Source organism: Astatotilapia calliptera, chromosome 13 (assembly GCF_900246225.1).
Source record: "Astatotilapia calliptera chromosome 13, fAstCal1.2, whole genome shotgun sequence".
Lineage (NCBI taxonomy): Eukaryota > Metazoa > Chordata > Actinopteri > Cichliformes > Cichlidae > Astatotilapia > Astatotilapia calliptera.
Window position 1 is genome coordinate 18,700,476 of NC_039314.1, and position 17,754 is coordinate 18,718,229.

General features: G+C 39.1%; 3 protein-coding genes across 5 annotated transcripts; 2 read left to right on the forward strand and 1 right to left on the reverse strand.

The window, feature by feature from the left end:
- Window positions 1–107: 107 nt before the first annotated feature.
- Window positions 108–7,647, forward strand: dis3 (DIS3 exosome endoribonuclease and 3'-5' exoribonuclease). The gene is made up of 21 exons (XM_026189736.1): window positions 108–616; window positions 1,435–1,592; window positions 1,799–1,995; window positions 2,119–2,192; window positions 2,327–2,494; window positions 2,647–2,808; window positions 2,992–3,105; window positions 3,258–3,395; window positions 3,574–3,720; window positions 3,855–3,971; window positions 4,061–4,162; window positions 4,956–5,020; window positions 5,127–5,211; window positions 5,369–5,496; window positions 5,595–5,681; window positions 5,815–5,971; window positions 6,242–6,456; window positions 6,601–6,769; window positions 6,845–7,003; window positions 7,102–7,224; window positions 7,366–7,647. Exons 1-21 carry the CDS (start codon window positions 398–400, stop codon window positions 7,432–7,434), a joined length of 2,853 nt encoding a protein of 950 aa, XP_026045521.1. The 5' UTR covers window positions 108–397; the 3' UTR covers window positions 7,435–7,647.
- Window positions 7,648–7,922: 275 nt separating this feature from the next.
- On the reverse strand, window positions 7,923–12,304 carry bora (bora aurora kinase A activator). 3 transcript variants are annotated; one of them, XM_026189740.1, is made up of 13 exons: window positions 12,220–12,304; window positions 11,794–11,948; window positions 11,591–11,697; window positions 11,392–11,437; window positions 11,215–11,293; window positions 11,042–11,086; window positions 10,891–10,947; window positions 10,516–10,784; window positions 10,042–10,204; window positions 9,157–9,594; window positions 9,032–9,066; window positions 8,804–8,935; window positions 7,940–8,497 (listed from the first exon to the last, which is right to left on the reverse strand). In XM_026189740.1, exons 2-13 carry the CDS (start codon window positions 11,941–11,943, stop codon window positions 8,477–8,479), a joined length of 1,542 nt encoding a protein of 513 aa, XP_026045525.1. In that variant the 5' UTR covers window positions 11,944–11,948; window positions 12,220–12,304; the 3' UTR covers window positions 7,940–8,476. The 3 variants fall into 3 exon arrangements, with proteins under 3 accessions (XP_026045524.1, XP_026045525.1, XP_026045523.1); XM_026189739.1 differs by lacking the exon at window positions 12,220–12,304 and adding an exon at window positions 12,048–12,201 and having other exon boundaries at window positions 7,923–8,497; window positions 9,032–9,594; XM_026189738.1 differs by having other exon boundaries at window positions 9,032–9,594.
- An 85-nt stretch (window positions 12,305–12,389) lies between these two features.
- On the forward strand, window positions 12,390–17,350 carry mzt1 (mitotic spindle organizing protein 1). Its single transcript, XM_026189741.1, has 3 exons — window positions 12,390–12,662; window positions 12,920–13,065; window positions 16,893–17,350. The coding sequence occupies exons 1-3, from the start codon at window positions 12,611–12,613 to the stop codon at window positions 16,914–16,916; spliced, it is 222 nt and encodes a 73-aa protein (XP_026045526.1). The 5' UTR covers window positions 12,390–12,610; the 3' UTR covers window positions 16,917–17,350.
- Window positions 17,351–17,754: the final 404 nt, after the last annotated feature.

The following is a 17,754-nucleotide window of genomic DNA, read 5'->3' on the forward strand; positions in this document are numbered from 1 at the left end:
CGTGCAGTACCCCCTCCTAACACGGGGGTCGCTATAATAACAACAGCGACAAATAATTCAACTGTTTCCTTTAAGAATTTGTTTTCAACAAACAATTAGATGGCCAGCCAAAACTAACTTTTAACATGTATAATATTTTACACAATGCTGAAAAATACTTTTGTGTTTTTCGACATAACATGCTTCTTATTCGACATGATTTCTAAATGCAGAAGATTATAAATGGGAATATAAACGATCAAAAACGCGTAAAGTTAGACGCAGCGTTTTTCTCAAAACCTTTGGAAAGTTTTGTCGGGCCAAAGAGGTAGTTTACACATGGGGAGCTGAAGGCTTACCATCAGTTGGTAGCAGAAAACATCTGAATTTTATCTGTTTTCGGTTTATTATCGTCATTATGTTGAAGTCTAAAACCTTCGTTAAGAAGACCCGGTCGGGTGGGGTGATGAAGGTAGTGCGTGAGCATTATCTGAGGGATGATATTTGGTGCGGGAGTGAAGTTTGCACTGAATGCAAACAGGAGTCCACGGTGCTGCAGAAAGACGCGTGTATGGAGAGCAGTCTCTGCTCCTATCCACATTATCTGGTCCCTGACACCAATGTGGTGCTTCATCAGGTAGTAAAAAGTGACATCAAATTTCTTCAAACAATTGAATATGGTATTCTAAACGTGTAAGCTTTGACTTCTCTTCCCTAGGCACATAGTGCAAGTTTGTGACTCAAGTACTGCGATGATGCCCCTAAAAGTACAGTATACTATAGAAGAAGCACAAATCATGGCTGTGCTCGAGGTAGTAGATAGTAGAAGATGCGAGTGACCAGAATGGACAGGATTAGAAACGAGTACATTAGTAGGACAGTTCAGGTTAAGCAGTTTGCATACAAAGTTAGAGAGGCGAGGCAGCAACAAAAGAGAATATGCCAGAGCAGTTTCATGGATTGAATTAAGGAAGACTTGCAAAGGATGTAACAGACAGTTCTAGGATAGGGTGAGATGATCTGCTTTGGGGGGCCCTAAAGGGGAGTAGTCACAAGAAGAAGACACAAAAAGCACAAACTGGGGCCATTAAACTTATGTTATTGACAAATAACACTTTTTCTGGCCAATGTCAATATTTTCCTTTTTACACACCTATATATCTTTTTCAAAAGTGACCTAACAGAGAGATCAGCAGATATAGTAACAATTACAGATTCAATACAAATTTAATAAAAGTTGGGGTTTTTTGTTTTTGTTTTTACTGACTTGAGTAGTGATCAGTAGTGACTGTTTGCCTATTATTCAAGAAAAAAGACTGACCATATTCAGAAAGTGTTTTTTGGCCAGTTCTTATTAACCAGTTGGAACAGATATCTGACATCAATTTAGGTGAAAGATTCCTTTTAAGCATTGCACCTGATTCCCTAACACTTTGTGTACACTTTGTCCTGCAGATCGATATACTGGAAGATCCTGTGATTTGCAATGTGATTATCCTTCAAACTGTACTGCAGGAGGTGCGCCACCGCAGTGCACCCGTCTACAAACGCCTGAAGGACATTATACACGAGAAAGAAAAACGCTTCTACACTTTTACCAATGAACACCACAGGTAGAGAAACACTGTTGGCATTTTTAACATCATAATGACATCCAAATTTCACAGTATTGTCAAAAATAAACACACACAAAAGTAATAAGTAGAAAGATCTTTTTCTTCTTCATGGTATCAGATCACTTTAAAAAGGCATGAAACTGTATTTTACTTTGAAGCTCGATACCTTATTTTATCCATCCTTATAATTCCTGCTCTTCCAGAGATACATTCATTGAACGTGAACCAGGGGAGAGTGCCAATGACCGAAATGACCGGGCAATTCGTGTAGCAGTCAAATGGTACAGCCAGCACCTGAAGACATTTGAGTCTGACACAGATGGTCTCAAGGTGGTCCTCCTCACCAATGATCAAGGGAACAAGCAGAAAGCACAGGACAACGGCCTGCTGGTGTACAAATGTAATGTATCACATTTTCAGCAAGAAAAGACCTTCTAACTATGTTCTTTTAAATTTAATCTAATTTTAAATGACATCAGCTTTAACAGTTTGTAATAAGAATACTTTTTTAATTTTTTTATAGGTGAAGAATATGTCAAGAGTCTGATAGCAAACCCTGAGCTTGTGGATCGCCTGGCCTTGTCCAGTGATGACAAGGTAAGCTAAAATTGTTACATACAAAAGTCAGGTGTCTGTACCTGAACTTGAATCTGTTTCTCCTGTTTACATATCTCATTTTCTTTTTAACCTAACCTCTTTTTTTTTGGTATTCTTTGTCTCTCCTCCATCAGAATGAAATTACTAGCAGTAAAGTGTTATTTCCAGAGCACCTTCCCCTATCCAGAATCCAAACAGGAATTAAAAGTAGCTCCTTCCTCCAAGGCACCTTTAGGGCCAGCAGAGACAACTATTTGGAGGCAACTGTGTTTGTCCAGGGAGAGGGAGAAGACAGCACAGAGGTGTGTGTGTGTGTGTGTTTGTGTGCATGTACATCTGTCTGTGAATATATAGTTCTGCTGATCATGTCGAACAGTCTAAGTTTGTAATTTTCTGTGCAAATAATCGTGAAAGCATGCTGAAAGCTCTCTACGGTCCTTTTATTTGTTCACAGGTTCTCATCCAGGGTCTTCAGAACCTCAACAGAGCAGTGCATCAGGATGTGGTTGCTGTGCAGCTTTTGCCGCGCAGTGAGTGGGTGGCACCGTCCTCAGTTGTCCTTCAGGATGAAGGCACCGCAAAGGATGATGAGGATGCTGAAGAAGAGGAGGGGAAAGTAAGTTTTATGGAAGAAGATGGTATTAGATAAATCTGTATATTTGCTTATAGTTGAGTTGTTTGCTTTTTTTATTTCTTATAATTTAGTTGGAATATAATTTAAAATAAGTATTGGTGTAGATGTTTGAATGTATAAAGGTGTCTTAGAGTGTTATTAATAATCTCCTTGTTGTTTGAGCAGTTGAGAACAGCTGCAGTCGAGGCAGCGAGGAAGCCCACTGGCAAGGTGGTGGGGATCATCAAAAGAAACTGGAGGCCATTCTGTGGCATGCTGAATGTTTCCCAAATCAAAGAGGTACGTTAAAGCTGCTCAATAATATATGGAACATTCCTCAAAATTGATATGCGTCTTTGACGTAAATTAATACAACTTAGTAGTTACAGATAGTTTTGTGCTTCCTCTTATTGTCAGCACTGACAATCCCTATTCTTTTCCTGTTCTTTCAGTCCACTCGGCATCTTTTCACCCCAGCAGACCGCCGTATCCCACGCATCCGCATTGAAACGCGGCAGGCATCCACACTGTCAGGCCAGAGGATCATGGTGGCCATTGATGGCTGGCCCAAAGACTCCAGATATCCAAATGTGAGTTGGAATCTCTTCAGACTGTCAAATAATTGGAACCTGCATATCTACTTACCATTTCTATGTTAAGTTTAATATAAAAAATTAGCACAACATTTACAGGAAAATATAAAATTCAAGGAATACCAATTTGTCCATGGAAACATTCTATTTTATTATTGTTATTTTTGTTATTTAGGGTCATTTTGTACGCAGTTTGGGAGGTGCAGGGGAGAAGGACACAGAAGAGGAGGTGCTGCTACTGGAGCATGATGTCCCTCATCAGGCTTTCTCCCAGGCAGTACTCAGTTTCCTCCCTAAGATGCCGTGGGCCATCACACCAGAGGTAACATTTTTTTTCCTTAAGATAAATGGAGCACAGGTATATTATTTAAGTCATCAGTTGGTCCATCAACCTATAATTTGACAGCATGCACATATACAATTGTGCATAAATGAATGTAAATGTATGTGGTGCAGGACATGATGAAAAGGGAGGACCTGAGGCCTCTGACAGTTTGCAGTGTGGACCCTCCAGGATGCACAGATATAGACGATGCTCTGCACTGTAGAGAGCTGGAAAATGGAAACCTCGAGGTACAAATACACTATTAGTAAAAGTACTTGTGTCTGTAAAACTGTATATGCGAGTCTTTTGATGTACTATCCATGTTCGTTTGCAACAGGTGGGCGTCCACATTGCTGATGTCAGCCACTTCATCAGACCTGGCAACGCTCTAGACAAAGAGGCAGCCAACCGTGGCACCACAGTGTACCTGTGTGGCAAAGTAAGAAAGTCCACCTCGCATGTTCGCATCCTTCATTGATGCGTTTTAAACCATGATATCAACAGCAGTACCACAGAAGAGAAAAAGGAAGCACTCTGCTGACAACTATTTTAATTAGTCAGGTGAAACAATTTAGGACTGAAGTTAAACTCTTTTACTTTGGGAGGAAGTAGAAGTGAAATATACTTTCTCTGTAGCACCTTAACCTCTTCGATCTCAATGTTTTGTCACAAAAGTCAGCTAATGCGATGCAGTTTTATCAGTGCAGGAGAAATCTTAGAGTGCGTTGATCTCAAAGGGACTGGGCTGGCTTTTGTCAGTATTTTATAACATTTAGTAGTGCAACTGGAACTTCTCACAGAACATGCCATAATACATCACCTTTTTCATCCATAAAATCCAGTCCAAATCCCTGCAGACCTCCATTCATCCGTTCCATGTGCACAGATTTTGTTTTACCAAGTCGAATGTAGCTCCTGCTCCCTGTCACTCTGCATTTTTGGTCTATTTTTATTGGTCACATAAATATGTGTCACACCGAATGTACGTAATACCGTGCTGATTTCAAAGTTTGATTGTGCGATTGCTCTCCGGTCTTCATGCTTGCATTGCACTGTGCTGTGTTTTTCTCAACACTGCAGGAAACTGTGAAAACAAGCTTATTAGGGCCCTTTCACTTAGAAATGGCTCTAATAGTAGAAGCAAATGAGCAAATTTCTTCTTATTTGTATTTTATTGATATCATCTGATCATGTTTGATTTTTAACAGTGTGTTTAATTTTTTATCTCGCAGAGGATAGACATGGTTCCTGAACTGCTCAGCTCCAATCTTTGTTCTCTGCGGTCCAATGTGGACAGGTAGTGACACAAACACATACACGCGGCCTTTTCCCATTAAATGAATAAAATGAATGTACTTAGACTGTTTGTGTCTAATTCTGGTTCTTTTATTTGCTTTCACCAGACTCGCCTTTTCGTGTATCTGGGAAATAAACCACAAGGCTGAAATTCTAAAGACTCGATTCACAAAAAGTGTTATTAACTCCAAGGTATCGTGCCAACACACACGGACAGTTAGCATTTTGTTTTTTAAATTTATACCTTTTTTTTAATGTTACCATTTTGTGTTAGATTTTATGCAATAATTTTGTTTCTGAGTAAGGTTTATTATTACTATTATTGATGATTTTCTTTGTTTTGGTCCAGGCATCTTTGACCTATGCTGAGGCCCAGATGAGGATTGATGACACCAACAAGAATGACGATATAACAAAAAGCCTACGGGGTCTGAACAAACTAGCTAAAATCCTCAAGAGGCAGAGGATAGAGAAAGGGTAAAGACCAAAGTGAAAGAATAGTAAAAAACAAAGGCAAAAAGCTGGATATTTAGACTTGTTGTAATTCACATGAATCTCATTTTGATATCATTTAGGGCACTGACACTGTCCTCTTTAGAGGTCCGTTTTCACATGGACAGTGAAACTCACGACCCCATTGATCTTCAGACCAAAGAACTCATGTAGGTAACTTTGAAAAGGAGCACTCTGCAGAATCCATTTCTCTGCAGAAGCCTCTTTGTCTTCATATTTTTCAGCGTATGAGTCATGCTGTGTTTTTAATGAGTGTAAATAAAATCATCTCCTGTTCATTAGGGAGACAAACTCAATGGTCGAAGAGTTCATGTTGCTGGCCAATATTTCAGTTGCTCAGAAGATTTACGATGAATTCTCAGAGTGCGCTCTGCTGAGGAAACACCCAGCACCACCTCCGTCTAACTATGACATCCTAATCAAAGCTGCAAAGTCTAAGGTGAGCAAAGGAAAACAGTCATGTGAGTTCCTGCTATGAAAGAAGAACATTGTGTCAGTAAAGCAGCTTTAATTCAAGATCCTGACTAAGAGCATTTTTAATTTGAAATAGTTTTGTGGGTTTCTCTCACATTGGAAAGCAACTGCATAAGTCTCTGCTTCTAGTTGAATCACAGCAGTACATTAAGTAGAAAAACTAGTAAATATGGTTACGTTTTTAATAGGAAAAATATTTTAATGTGTCAACATTTTTGTTTCCAACTCCCATCAGGAGGTCAAGATCCACACAGATTCAGCAAAGGCACTGGCTGACTCGCTTGATGCAGCCAAAGTGGATGGATTCCCATACTTTAACACGCTGCTGCGCATCCTGGCCACTCGCTGCATGATGCAAGCCGTCTATTTTTGTTCTGGCATGGACAGCGATTTCCATCATTATGGTCTCGCCTCGCCCATTTATACGCACTTCACGTCCCCTATCAGGAGGTATGAAAACAGATGTTCTACACATCTTGGCAAAATATGTGTACGTCAGGCTTTTCTAACAAAGAGATGTTCACAATTGATTATGGATCAGTTGTTAATATACTCTTTTGTCATCCGGTTTCATGGTTTTTATCTTGTGCTCAGGTACGCTGATATCATCGTGCACCGACTGCTGGCAGTGGCTATAGGTGCAGACACCACCTACCCGGATTTAATGGACAAGCATAAACAGTCAGCTCTCTGCAATAACCTCAACTACAGACACAAAATGTCTCAGTATGCACAGCGGGCTTCTGTGGCCTTCCACACACAGGTAAACGCATATCAGCATCTGAACTGTGTGAACTGGCTGTCTTTGCTTCATATTAAAACCCCTTTTTTCCTGCAGTTGTTTTTTAAGAGCCGAGGAATACTTAATGAAGAAGGATTCGTTCTGTTTGTGAGGAAGAACGCAATCATCGTACTCATCCCAAAGTTTGGCTTGGAGGGAACTGTGTTCTTTGACTCAAAAGACAAGGTTTCCCCAAACATTGTGTTTGAGGAAGAGGTATAAACACCTTTCTCTTTTTAAATTTAAAAGCAGTCAGCTATGCATAGAAAGTCAGTAAGGTTTAACATGGTTTTTGTTTTTTTGCACGTGTGTAGGGTCCCACTCTGTCTGTAGAACAGCACAAGTTCCACATATTCGACAAGGTGAAGGTCACCATCAGCCTAGATGACTCCAATATTCAGCACCAGAAGATCCGCATGGCTTTGATTGAACCAGTGGTAAGAAAGACCAAAACTGAACTTTTAACAGTTAAAAGTATTCAGAATAAATTGAATACTATTAAGATACAGATTTCAGTCAACCATGATAAGAAAATGTGCTCGTTTTTTCCCTAGAAATAAAAGTTTGTTTTATTTTAGATCCCTGGTGTGAGTGTCCCAGCCCCAGATACTGAAAGACCAGCCAAGAAACAAAAATTGGACCACTGACCCAGGAAGGAGCTCTCGGTTTTCACGTAAACCACATGATGTTCCAGCTTGGACTGTTTGATATATTGATAAAGTTTAGTTGTTTTATTTTGCTTTAAAAAAAAAAAAAAAAAAAATCTCTTTTCTAATGAGTAAAATTTTGCTCTTATGATTTAAAACATTTGTTGGAAGAGTAAGCTGTCTTATATATTAAAGGTATTTTAATGATAGTCATTAAAAAAAATTTTTTTTTTATTAAAATAATTGTTTTTGATGTACTTCTCAGAATTATTTTCAAACATGATTTGAATGGAGTCATAAGCCAAAATATTGGAAGATTTCACCGTTTACAGTTTTGTTTTACTTTTATTCCTTGGGTTGATTTAAATTATTAGCAAATAAACACCCTGTGCAGAGGTCCGTAAAACAACCTGTCCTGAAGCCAGTCAAAAAAAACCAAACTTGAACGCAACTTAATGTGACAATAATCCAGAAACTGAATTTAACTATTAGAAACAGAGCGAAGAAATGGCTCAGTCAGCTTTTAATTCATTAGTGACATTATTCAGTGCATCAGACTGTGATATAAAACAACTCAGTATCAAAACAACATGATAAAAAAAGTTTTATAAAAATCATAAATACAGCTCAGATCTGATGTCGCCAGAAAGTCAACGTACATCCAACACCAAATGAAAAGAAAACAAACCTCCCCAAACAACAAAAATGGTGCTAGGATCAATACAGCTTTCAGGAAGGTTATCGTTGTGCAAGTTGAATGCAGACTTGATAGTTTTATGCTGGTTTCAAAAGTACACCTGTCTGTGGATTAGACTTCCCTTTGATAACCTGTGATTAAAGAAACTGCTTCCAGTCAGGTAACTTGTGAAACCCCATGGTTGTATTCATACCTCATTTAACAGTTAACACAATTCAGTCTAACCAAACATATTTACCATAAATGCTTTAGACATAGTGTAAACCTTGTTATATTTGATTGCAACATATTAAGCACATGCTTTCACTAGAAGAAGAATCCCTTTCAATCCATCTATCAGTTGCCTCAGTGGTGCGGAAAAAACACCTGAAAGAGAAGAAACTTAGTTTTAATGAAAGAAAAAGAAAGTAAGGATATACAATGTACACACTAGAGCACACTTCAGGGTTTTCTGTTACACGAACATGTGGTCATTGTTTAAAGTGTCTAATCTTGAGTTTTTCTTAGTGAAGAGTTGCTTAAATTTTATTAAACAATGGATGAAAGAAGCAATTTTTTTTTTTAAAGCATCAAAACTTAATGCGGATAATAACTAATAGTTTTAGGAACAATTAGATCTAAAGGCACAAACTCGAATATCCACATTCTTGTGATTGTGTGTAAAGTCAGTACCTTTACTTTAGTGTGTCGAGTGACTTGGAAGGCGTCTTCTGCCATGTGTGAACTGAAGAATTCTTTGTCACAGTCTTTGTTGGTGCCATCAATAAGACTGACTGCTGAGGTAGTGTTATAACCGCTGTCCACCTGAACACGTGCAAAAAGCAGTCAATCAGAAATATTCTGTTACCCAAAACATCAATATGAAATTATCCTTGCTGGGATTAAGCTCTTTTTACAAACCTGCATGCTAGAATCGTAGCGTATGCTGCTTCCCTCTGCCAGGAGAGACACAAACATATGAGAGTTTTCTGTTGCTGATGCATTAACCATGCGAGAGCTGGTCAGCTGCTCGGAAGGCCCCACACCTTCGTCCTCCTCATACTCGAGCCTCGGTTCAATTTCTGTCTCCTTGCCTTCCTCCATTTTCACAGGTTCCATTGGGTCCACGCCAACCCTCTCAGTGTTGGTGGGGTGAGAGTCTTGTGTCAGGGGTGATGATGAATCTAATTCCATAGAGGGGAAAGAAGAGCGAGTGGCAGAGGGGAGGTGTTCTTCAGCCACCTCATTGTCTGGGAGCTTAGGGTTGAGGATCGATGAGATGAGGGGAGGGGAAGCCCAGCAGCGGACTCTAGGTCTGGGCCTGGGTCGAGAAATGCGCTGGGGTTCATTGTGGCAATGGAGCTGGTGTGGGGAGCAGCTACGAATGGGAGAGCAACCCTCAACAAATGGACTCTCACTGCAGGAAGCGACTATATCCAAGGGGGCACCACGTGGGGTCAAACAGCTAGGCTGGTTTCTCTCAGCTAAAGAAAGAACACAGTAACAATTACTTGCCTTTTTACCAACATTTTGTCTTCTCAGTCACATATTCTTTATTGGATCATAACATTCCTGAAGCACGACCCCATTCAGAAGATAAAGACACATCTGCCTCGATTACCAGTTGCTAATTTAATGTAAAGACCAAATTATAGGTGTTCTTCTTGCTGCAATGCAACTTATTCTGCATTTTATAATATCACCAACTAAACACATGGAGGCATCACCACCATACTCAAAGGATTATGTATTATAGAGGAAGATTTAAAACTACTAGCTGGATGAAAACTGATGACACACACAGACACACTAAATACAAAACCGTGTCAGTGTGGATGTAGCCTTAGCCAATATTTCTCCAATTTTGATTTGTTTGGATATTAAAATTTTAGTTACAAAGTGTAACTAGTGTTTTAGTTACAACTGTGTACCTGAGCCAACAGGTGTGCGTTCTGCATGTGCAACAATAGGAGAAATTGTGGGGGAGATGAGGCCAGCAGGAGAGGACCTATCACGGAAGAGAGGACTGTCGATGCTGCCAAGGCTACAATCCCGGAAGCGTCCGTGCTGGATGGGACTCGAAGAGAACTGACCCTAAAATAGCAATAGAAATTTTATTTATATAGCACATTTCATTACGTGTAAACTGCTTAACAAAGAAGATAAAAACCTGTGTAGGCTCACAATCCTTTAAGGCAGCAAAAACACAAAAACAAATCAACAGCAACTATTTAATGTAAGCCTGGGTGAAGGCTAACAGTGTCAATGTTCATTTTCCTGTTATTAAAATTATTCGTTGAGCAAAATATGATCTCTAGATGCATTTTTTCTCTTGAATTTTATGCCTAAAATAAATCGTTTGGGTAACGGTTGTGTATATGAAATCTCTACACTCCTCTACTCACTGTAGAAGGCGTCGGAGCTGACACACCACAGGCCGAAGGGGAGGAAAAGATAGCAGATACAGCTTCTCCCTCAGAACCTTCAATGCAGTCTCCTCTCTTGGGAGATGGCTTTTCCTGACCGGCATTGCCTCTCTCTGGACTTGGAGGGCTCGAGCTGTCTGAGCCACTATAACTATTTTGGCCATCAAGGAATAGTTTTCGTCGCAAGGAGGAGCTGCTCAGACTCTCCTGCACTGGATCACACACCTCTTCATAACAGTAATATTCCCCTGTGAGGAAAAAACAAAAACAAAAAACAGAAACAGTGACTTGACAGCAGATTGTTTGATTTTCTTTTTCTCACTATGATCCTGTTGGTGTTTAGTCAAGGTTTACCTAGAACTTTCTCCAAATCAAAAGCCAAAGGCAATGTAAGGGTTGTCTGACATCCAACTGTAGATCAAAACACACAAAGTTATGTATATATATAAAAAGTAGGTAAAAGAAAAAAAAAGGCAAAACACGTTAAAAAAAAAAAGTAACCGACCTGAAATTTTTTCTGGCTCCTCTGCAATCATTGCAGACATTGAACCTTCAACATTAAAAATAAAAGTTTTTACAAAACCAGAGTTTAACAGAAATCTATGGATAAAAACAGAATAAATACAAATACAAAACCTACAAGAATTAAGAAGTAACATAAACGATAAGACAACTTACTATTCTTAGAAATCTGAGGGACTTTACGGGTCTCTGGTGCAGCCCAGGGGGAAGGGACAATTATTCCTTTGGTGAAAAACTTTATTGGAGACAGGATAATGACATCAGTACAAAGGGAATCTATAAATTCTGGGTACACTAAAGTCTGTATCATTAGCAAAGATGACATTTGGTTACCTGCTCAATAGCATTCTGACGTTTTTCCTCAATGTCCGAATCCGTCCTAAAAGAAAGACCACTCACTTTGATAGAGTCTTTAATAAGCTCCCCAGGTTTAATACATAGAGGAGGTATTAAAATCACAAGATAAAACAATACAGATCTTCCTCAAAGAATTTCACATTTGTCACAGTGTCAGCCGTATTACATCACTTACCTTGTCTGACTGAGGTAAAAAGATTGCCGCTGAATTTCCTCTGGGTCTATGTGCACTGGTAGGAGACTGGCCATTTCATCAATAGACCAGTTAAACTTAGGTGGAGTCTGGGTAAATTAAACAAGTCTAAAATTATTAAGAGACTACATCCACTCATGAGTAAATGAGTTGAGTAGATGATATGAAGTAAATTTAAAACTTACAGCTTTACAAGGTAGGGACTTAAATACAGATGGACTTGGCACCAGCGGTTCGCGAAGATGGTGATAGTCGTTTGGACTTTCAAAGGGGTTTCTAATGGAGGGCCTGCCTGGAGTCTCTGGAGTGATCTGGATCTGCGCATGGTCCCCCATTTTAGCTGACAAGAAATATCCAAATCGGGATGACGATAAATGACAATCCAAATACAAAAAGACACTAAAATTATTTCGTTGTAAGATTTTCCGTTTTGTTCTACCTCTAGTACGTTGGCTACATTACTTCCTCTGTTTCTATAGCGTTAACAAACCTTCGAAGGAAGCAGCTTTTAAAAAGAGGATTTAGCTTCACACATTTCACTTCACCCCTAAGTTATTTATACATTTACACAAGAACTAGATAACGTTTGCCTTACAACTGTTGGTACTTACAATTGTGAACGAGCCGGAACTCTAACAGCAATATTCATTGAAAAGCCAGCAGCAAACAATCAGCAGAGAGACCAGTTCAAACGTTTTTTTAATTTCGCCCACAAGGCAGGCTAGCCAATAGAATCGTCGCAGGAAGCTCGCGTAACCAATGAAGAATTTCATGTCGTCACTTCCTTCAGCACACTTTCGCGAGTAGCGGCAATGAGCGCTGTCAGCTAGCTAGGATCTTATGTTGACCTTTACGTGATTGTGCTAGCCTGGTTTTTGCTGATTCAATCTAAATGTATACGAAACGCCTGAAATCTGGCTGATTTTTTTGCGTTGTGTCTCTAAATCTTAATTTGTCAGCCACTTGCTAGCAAGCGTTGGCTAGCTATAATCATCCATCACTATGGCCAGTGCAGCAAACGCAAATCTAAACGCAGTACGGGAGACGATGGACGGTAAATATGAAATTTCTGCGTGTAGTGTTTTGTGTATTTGTGTAATAGTTGAAAATTCATCTTTATATATATATATATATATATATATATATATATATATATATATATATATATATATATATATATATATATATAATAATAATAATAATAATAATAATAATATTATTATTATTATTATTATTATTATTATTATTATTATTAGTACGTTTTAGCATGTGTGTCATAGCTGTGTCTCTTTTTACTTCCTCCCCCAACAGTGTTGCTGGAGATCTCCAGGTTGCTCAACACTGGCTTGGATATGGAGTCTCTGTCCATATGCGTGAGACTGTGTGAGCAGGGAATCAACCCAGAAGCCCTTTCTGCAGTCATCAAAGAACTGCGGAAAGCTTCCGAGTCCCTCAAGGTACAGACACAGCCTCCCTTAAAGCTAATCAGCTCACATTGTATATACATGTAGATAATTTACTGAGCCAACAAGGAAATTATTGTTAAAGCGGCAGAAGGATAAAAATGGTATAATCTACAGCATTATTAAAGGTACCACAGGCTTATACTTGATTCCTTGTTAGGAAAGGTAGTGCAACATGAATCCAGTCTGGGTCCTTTCTGTATGACGTTTTGCATATTGTCTCCAGGTACTCGCAGTCCACCCACAGTCCAGAGACATGCATGGGGTTAGGTTAATTTTGATTCCAATTTGAACACAGGTCTGTCTGCATTAATTTTGCAGTGGCAAAAGAACATGTACACTATAAATCTGAGAAATCACAGGAAGAAGGTTTGATACAGAAATATCTCTGCCATCTTGTTTCACCTTTTTTCACCAGTTATGTAAAGGAGACTTGTAGAGTTTTATAGAGAACAGTAGGAATGCTTTTTTTTTATGTACGCAGAGTCAGTCCTCTGTAGTTTGGAATGGAGTGAGTTGGCCATAATGGTAAGCAGTTTGTTCAGTGACCTCCTGTCCCTCACTGACTTAAATGACTCCAGATTCCAGCCAATGATGGTTCCAAACTTGTGGATTAGTTTGTTGATCCTGCTGGCATCTCTGGCACTGATGCTGCCTCCCACTGCTAACTGAATTTGAGCTTAGAAAGTCCGGTCTGCTCTTACCCTTCTTGTACATAGCATCACTATTTATCCTCCAGACCAGTCTTTCATTCAAGTGAACACTCAAGTACCTGTCCACCGTTTTACCATCCTTGCCTATAACGTTAATGGGCTTCGGTGCATTATTTTTATTTTATTTTTTTTAAATTTCCTCTAAAAGTCAAACATCTCTTTTTGACATCGAGGAAGAGGTGATTTCTGCGAGACCATTTGTTTGAAATATGTTAAATATGCTTGAAACTATGTGTTTAGAAAAATACTAATACTTTTCACAGTGGCAGTCACTTGTCTGTGTGAATCGGTCCAAGTAGTTAAATTCTTTGGAATTGTTAGCCTGCCTGCCTATCAGATTTGCTTATCAGTTCTCATGGCGCTGGAGGAGGAAAATAGTGACACAGTCTACAGCATGGATCTAAACAATACTTTAGTTTTAAAAGCCAGTGCGATGGTAAATTGCAAACTGTGTCCAGGACAAAAACAACTGAATTTTGCTGCTAACCTAACTACAGATCTTTACAAGCACCTGCACAGACGATATGCTAACGCTAATCTAGCCAAGAACCCAGAGTGATGTTAAAGCTGAGCGAATGCTGACCCCAGCCCAGCATACTTTGTGTTCATGCCTAAATACTAAAGAAAAATACTAGAGCAAAGATCATATGCGTGTCTTCAGTAGGATAGGGATTTGTTTCTGTGTGTGGGACTGTATAGGTTTATGCTGTTATATAATATGAGACAAAATTCTATAATTATGAAACAATGAGTTTCAGGTCATTTTATGGAGAAAACTTTCTCCTGGGAATAATTAAGCAACTTAATCCATTATGTTTAAGAAAAGTGTTGTGTGTAATCCCTCAAATATGTAATACCTGTTCTTTTTATCATCACACCAGCCAACCGAGTCTTTCCAGACTTATTCAGATGTTTAATTGATGTCAATACTAAAGCGAACACCAGCAATGGCAGTGTGACAGGCTGAAAGGTGAACTGCCTGCAGCAGGTGTGTGTGTGAAGATAACATCTGAAATTTAAGAATGTTTATAAAGATGCGGCCTGGTGTAGGGTGACAGAACCTCTTTTTCCATTGCAGTTTTACTGAGATATGCCGACACAAAGTAAGCAAAACACCTGATTTTAAAGCATTATGGGCATATTATTAGATTTGCATAGATATAAGAATCAATATAACCAAATCTTAAACACATACTTCCAACGAAGATTATTTTGCTCATTGAAAGAGGCTTAACATGTCGTCCAGAAAATAAACTCTGGTCATTTAATGCATATCAGGATATGAAGTACCAGATTCACAGAAGGGGTTTTTATATAAAGTTCTCTCCTAACCTGCTGCTATTGGCCCCTTTCAGATATCCTCTGCTGCATCTATAATCTGTTGGCTTCCTGTCTAAAAGACCACCCCAGTCAACTTGCAAAAAAAGTCATTACTATAAGTGAGCCTTTGTAACATTTTTTTTTTTCATATCTCTCAACAGAAGTCTTACTGCATGCAGTTTCCTTAACAAATAGAAAATGCCATAAACAGTCATAGCACATGCAAAAAGCGTTTTGTCCCATTCACTCATTTCTAATTTTTGGCGTTTCTTGTGTATGTTGCATTTTCTCTATTCCCCAATTCCAAAGAGAGATCTCTTTTTCTCTCAAGCTGTGTATGAAAGGATACATACAGCGTTCTTAGAATTACCATCCAGTACTCAAAATCTCTCTCTCACACACACACACACACACACACACACACACACACACACACACACACACACACACACACACACACACACAACACACACACCTTGCTTGGAGAACAAAAATAAAAAGCATGAAGAGCAAATGTGGTCAGTGCTCAAGCCCACAAGCAAACTAATCTTTGGTATTGATGATAAATATTCTACACGTGTCCTTCGGTGTCATCAGGCTACTGTGAGTATGACGCTGGCAGGAACATTGATCTAAAAGCGACCTACTGTACACTTACTTTATTAGGTACAACTGCTCAAGTCCTCAATACAGCAAACATCTTAACCCATCACATGTGAGCGTCTTGATGTATTTAGGCAGACATGTAGAGATGGTCAAAACAACCTGCTGAACCTGAAACCAATTATCAGAAAGGTGATTTAGTTGACTTTGAACACAGGATAGTTGTTGGTGTCAGACAGGCTGGTCAGAGTATTTTAGAAACTGCTGATCTACTGGGATTTTCCTGCCATGAATCCCCAGACTGCTTTGAGCTGATAGGAAGGCAACAGCAACTAAAAAGAACCACTTGTTGCAACAAATGTATGTAGAAGACCATCTTTGAACGTATAATGTGCTGAACATTGAAGCAGATTGCCCACAGCAGCAGAATACCACACTGGGTGGCATTATTGTCAGCTAAGAACAGGAAACTGAGGCTACGGTTTGCAAAGGCGCCCTTTTATCAAGAATTCAGGACACTGATGGTGGTGTAATCGGGTTGGATGTTTTCTTGGCACTCTTTGGGCCCCTTAGTGGAAACCGGACAGTATTGTTGATGAGCTTATCCATCCCTTTAATGACCAAAGTGTGTTATCTTCATTTAACAGAGCTCAAATAATCCAAAACTGGTTATTTCACTGTATTCAGATGGCACCCAGATTTACCAGATCCCAGTAGAGCATCATAGGTGTGCAGCTGACAAATCCACAGCAACTGTGTGATGCTGTGATGTTAGTATGGACTGAAATCTCTGTCTGTGCCTTGAAGAGTTATTTCAGTGCTGAAGGCCAAAGGTGGTCCATCCCGGTTCTATCAAGGTGTGAGTGTATGTCAGAATGACAGACAGTACAGACTGAGAGGTTTAGTTCTGGTTGGTCTGTTAATTGTGTTGATTTCGCTTACAGTTTTCTGTTTGTGCTAAATTTAAAAAAAAAACAAAAAAAAAACTCTTTGGTTCTCATCGCAGAGACTGAAAAACCACATCAAAGGTAATGTGTGATATTAATTTTGAGGCAGCCTTTGTGTTTTCCTCATCTTTTCCCACCCATTCATTTTTTGTTTGGCAAAGATGTCCTATGCTTTTTACTGGTAAAAATATGAGTCGTGATGATGACTAACTAGCATTTTATTTATTTTCTCTTTCAGGCTTCCGAGAACTGTACAAACTGAAGATAAAAACAGATCACTTAAGTTTTTGGACCTTTTAATGGGATCGTGCCTCCTACCTGCAAGTGTACATACATGGGATCGCCAGCCAATCAGATTTGTCTCCGTTTTGGCACTGTGTGTCTAATTGGTGACTAATGTGCTTCTCTTTTGTGTTTTTAATGTAGTCTTCTCCTGAAATGAGCTCATACGCAACCATTCTGTCTCAAATATAGACATACTCCATGTGTTTCCTGTTACTTCAGGCTATAATTGACTTCCTGCCTTAATTTGAGTGCAGACTCGATTTCTGATCATTAATTTGTTTTGTTTTTTTAAGATCTATAATATATTGTGAATTGTTTTAGTTTTGCATTTCTGTTTTTTCTCAACATTTGCCATTTTTGTTTTACATGTAGCAGATGAAGTGTAAATTAAAGTGTTACAGTGAGCGGCCACCAGGTGGTGTTGTCTTTCTTATTACAGTCAGGGGTCTTTATCGCTGTTGGGAAGCTTGCACAGTTGTAATTTATTCCACCAAGTTTTTCCTACTGACTCACCATTTCTGTGATTTTAATCAGGTACTTTTTAAAATCACATTTTTTTTCACATTTTATTTCTTTATTTTTGTTTTATGTTGAGCCAGTTTTCCAAATCCATCCCGATGAATTCATAGTTGCACCCCTTCACCTTTTATTGGGAGGTTATCTTTGTGCAGGATTTTACAAAGGAAATTATTTTTCCTGTCAGACTGGGTGAAAAGGAAAAGATACTGGCGGAACATTGCACAGTGTAATACAAAAACAGACCGTGCAGGACGCACTTCAAAAACGAAGACTTGAACAAGGGTCATTCTTTACAG

Coding starts and splice junctions, on each gene's coding strand:
- bora (XM_026189739.1), bottom strand. CDS start 11,943: ATGGGGGACCATGCGCAGATCCAGATCACTCCAGAGACTCCAGGCAGG. Junction 10,948..11,041: donor GGAGCCAGAAAAAATTTCAG/GTCGGTTACTTT, acceptor TTTGATCTACAG/TTGGATGTCAGACAACCCTT. Junction 9,595..10,041: donor ACGCACACCTGTTGGCTCAG/GTACACAGTTGT, acceptor TTCTTTCTTTAG/CTGAGAGAAACCAGCCTAGC.
- mzt1 (XM_026189741.1), top strand. CDS start 12,611: ATGGCCAGTGCAGCAAACGCAAATCTAAACGCAGTACGGGAGACGATG. Junction 12,663..12,919: donor AGTACGGGAGACGATGGACG/GTAAATATGAAA, acceptor CTCCCCCAACAG/TGTTGCTGGAGATCTCCAGG. Junction 13,066..16,892: donor AAGCTTCCGAGTCCCTCAAG/GTACAGACACAG, acceptor TTTCTCTTTCAG/GCTTCCGAGAACTGTACAAA.
- dis3 (XM_026189736.1), top strand. CDS start 398: ATGTTGAAGTCTAAAACCTTCGTTAAGAAGACCCGGTCGGGTGGGGTG. Junction 3,972..4,060: donor TGGAAAATGGAAACCTCGAG/GTACAAATACAC, acceptor CGTTTGCAACAG/GTGGGCGTCCACATTGCTGA. Junction 5,497..5,594: donor AGGCAGAGGATAGAGAAAGG/GTAAAGACCAAA, acceptor GATATCATTTAG/GGCACTGACACTGTCCTCTT.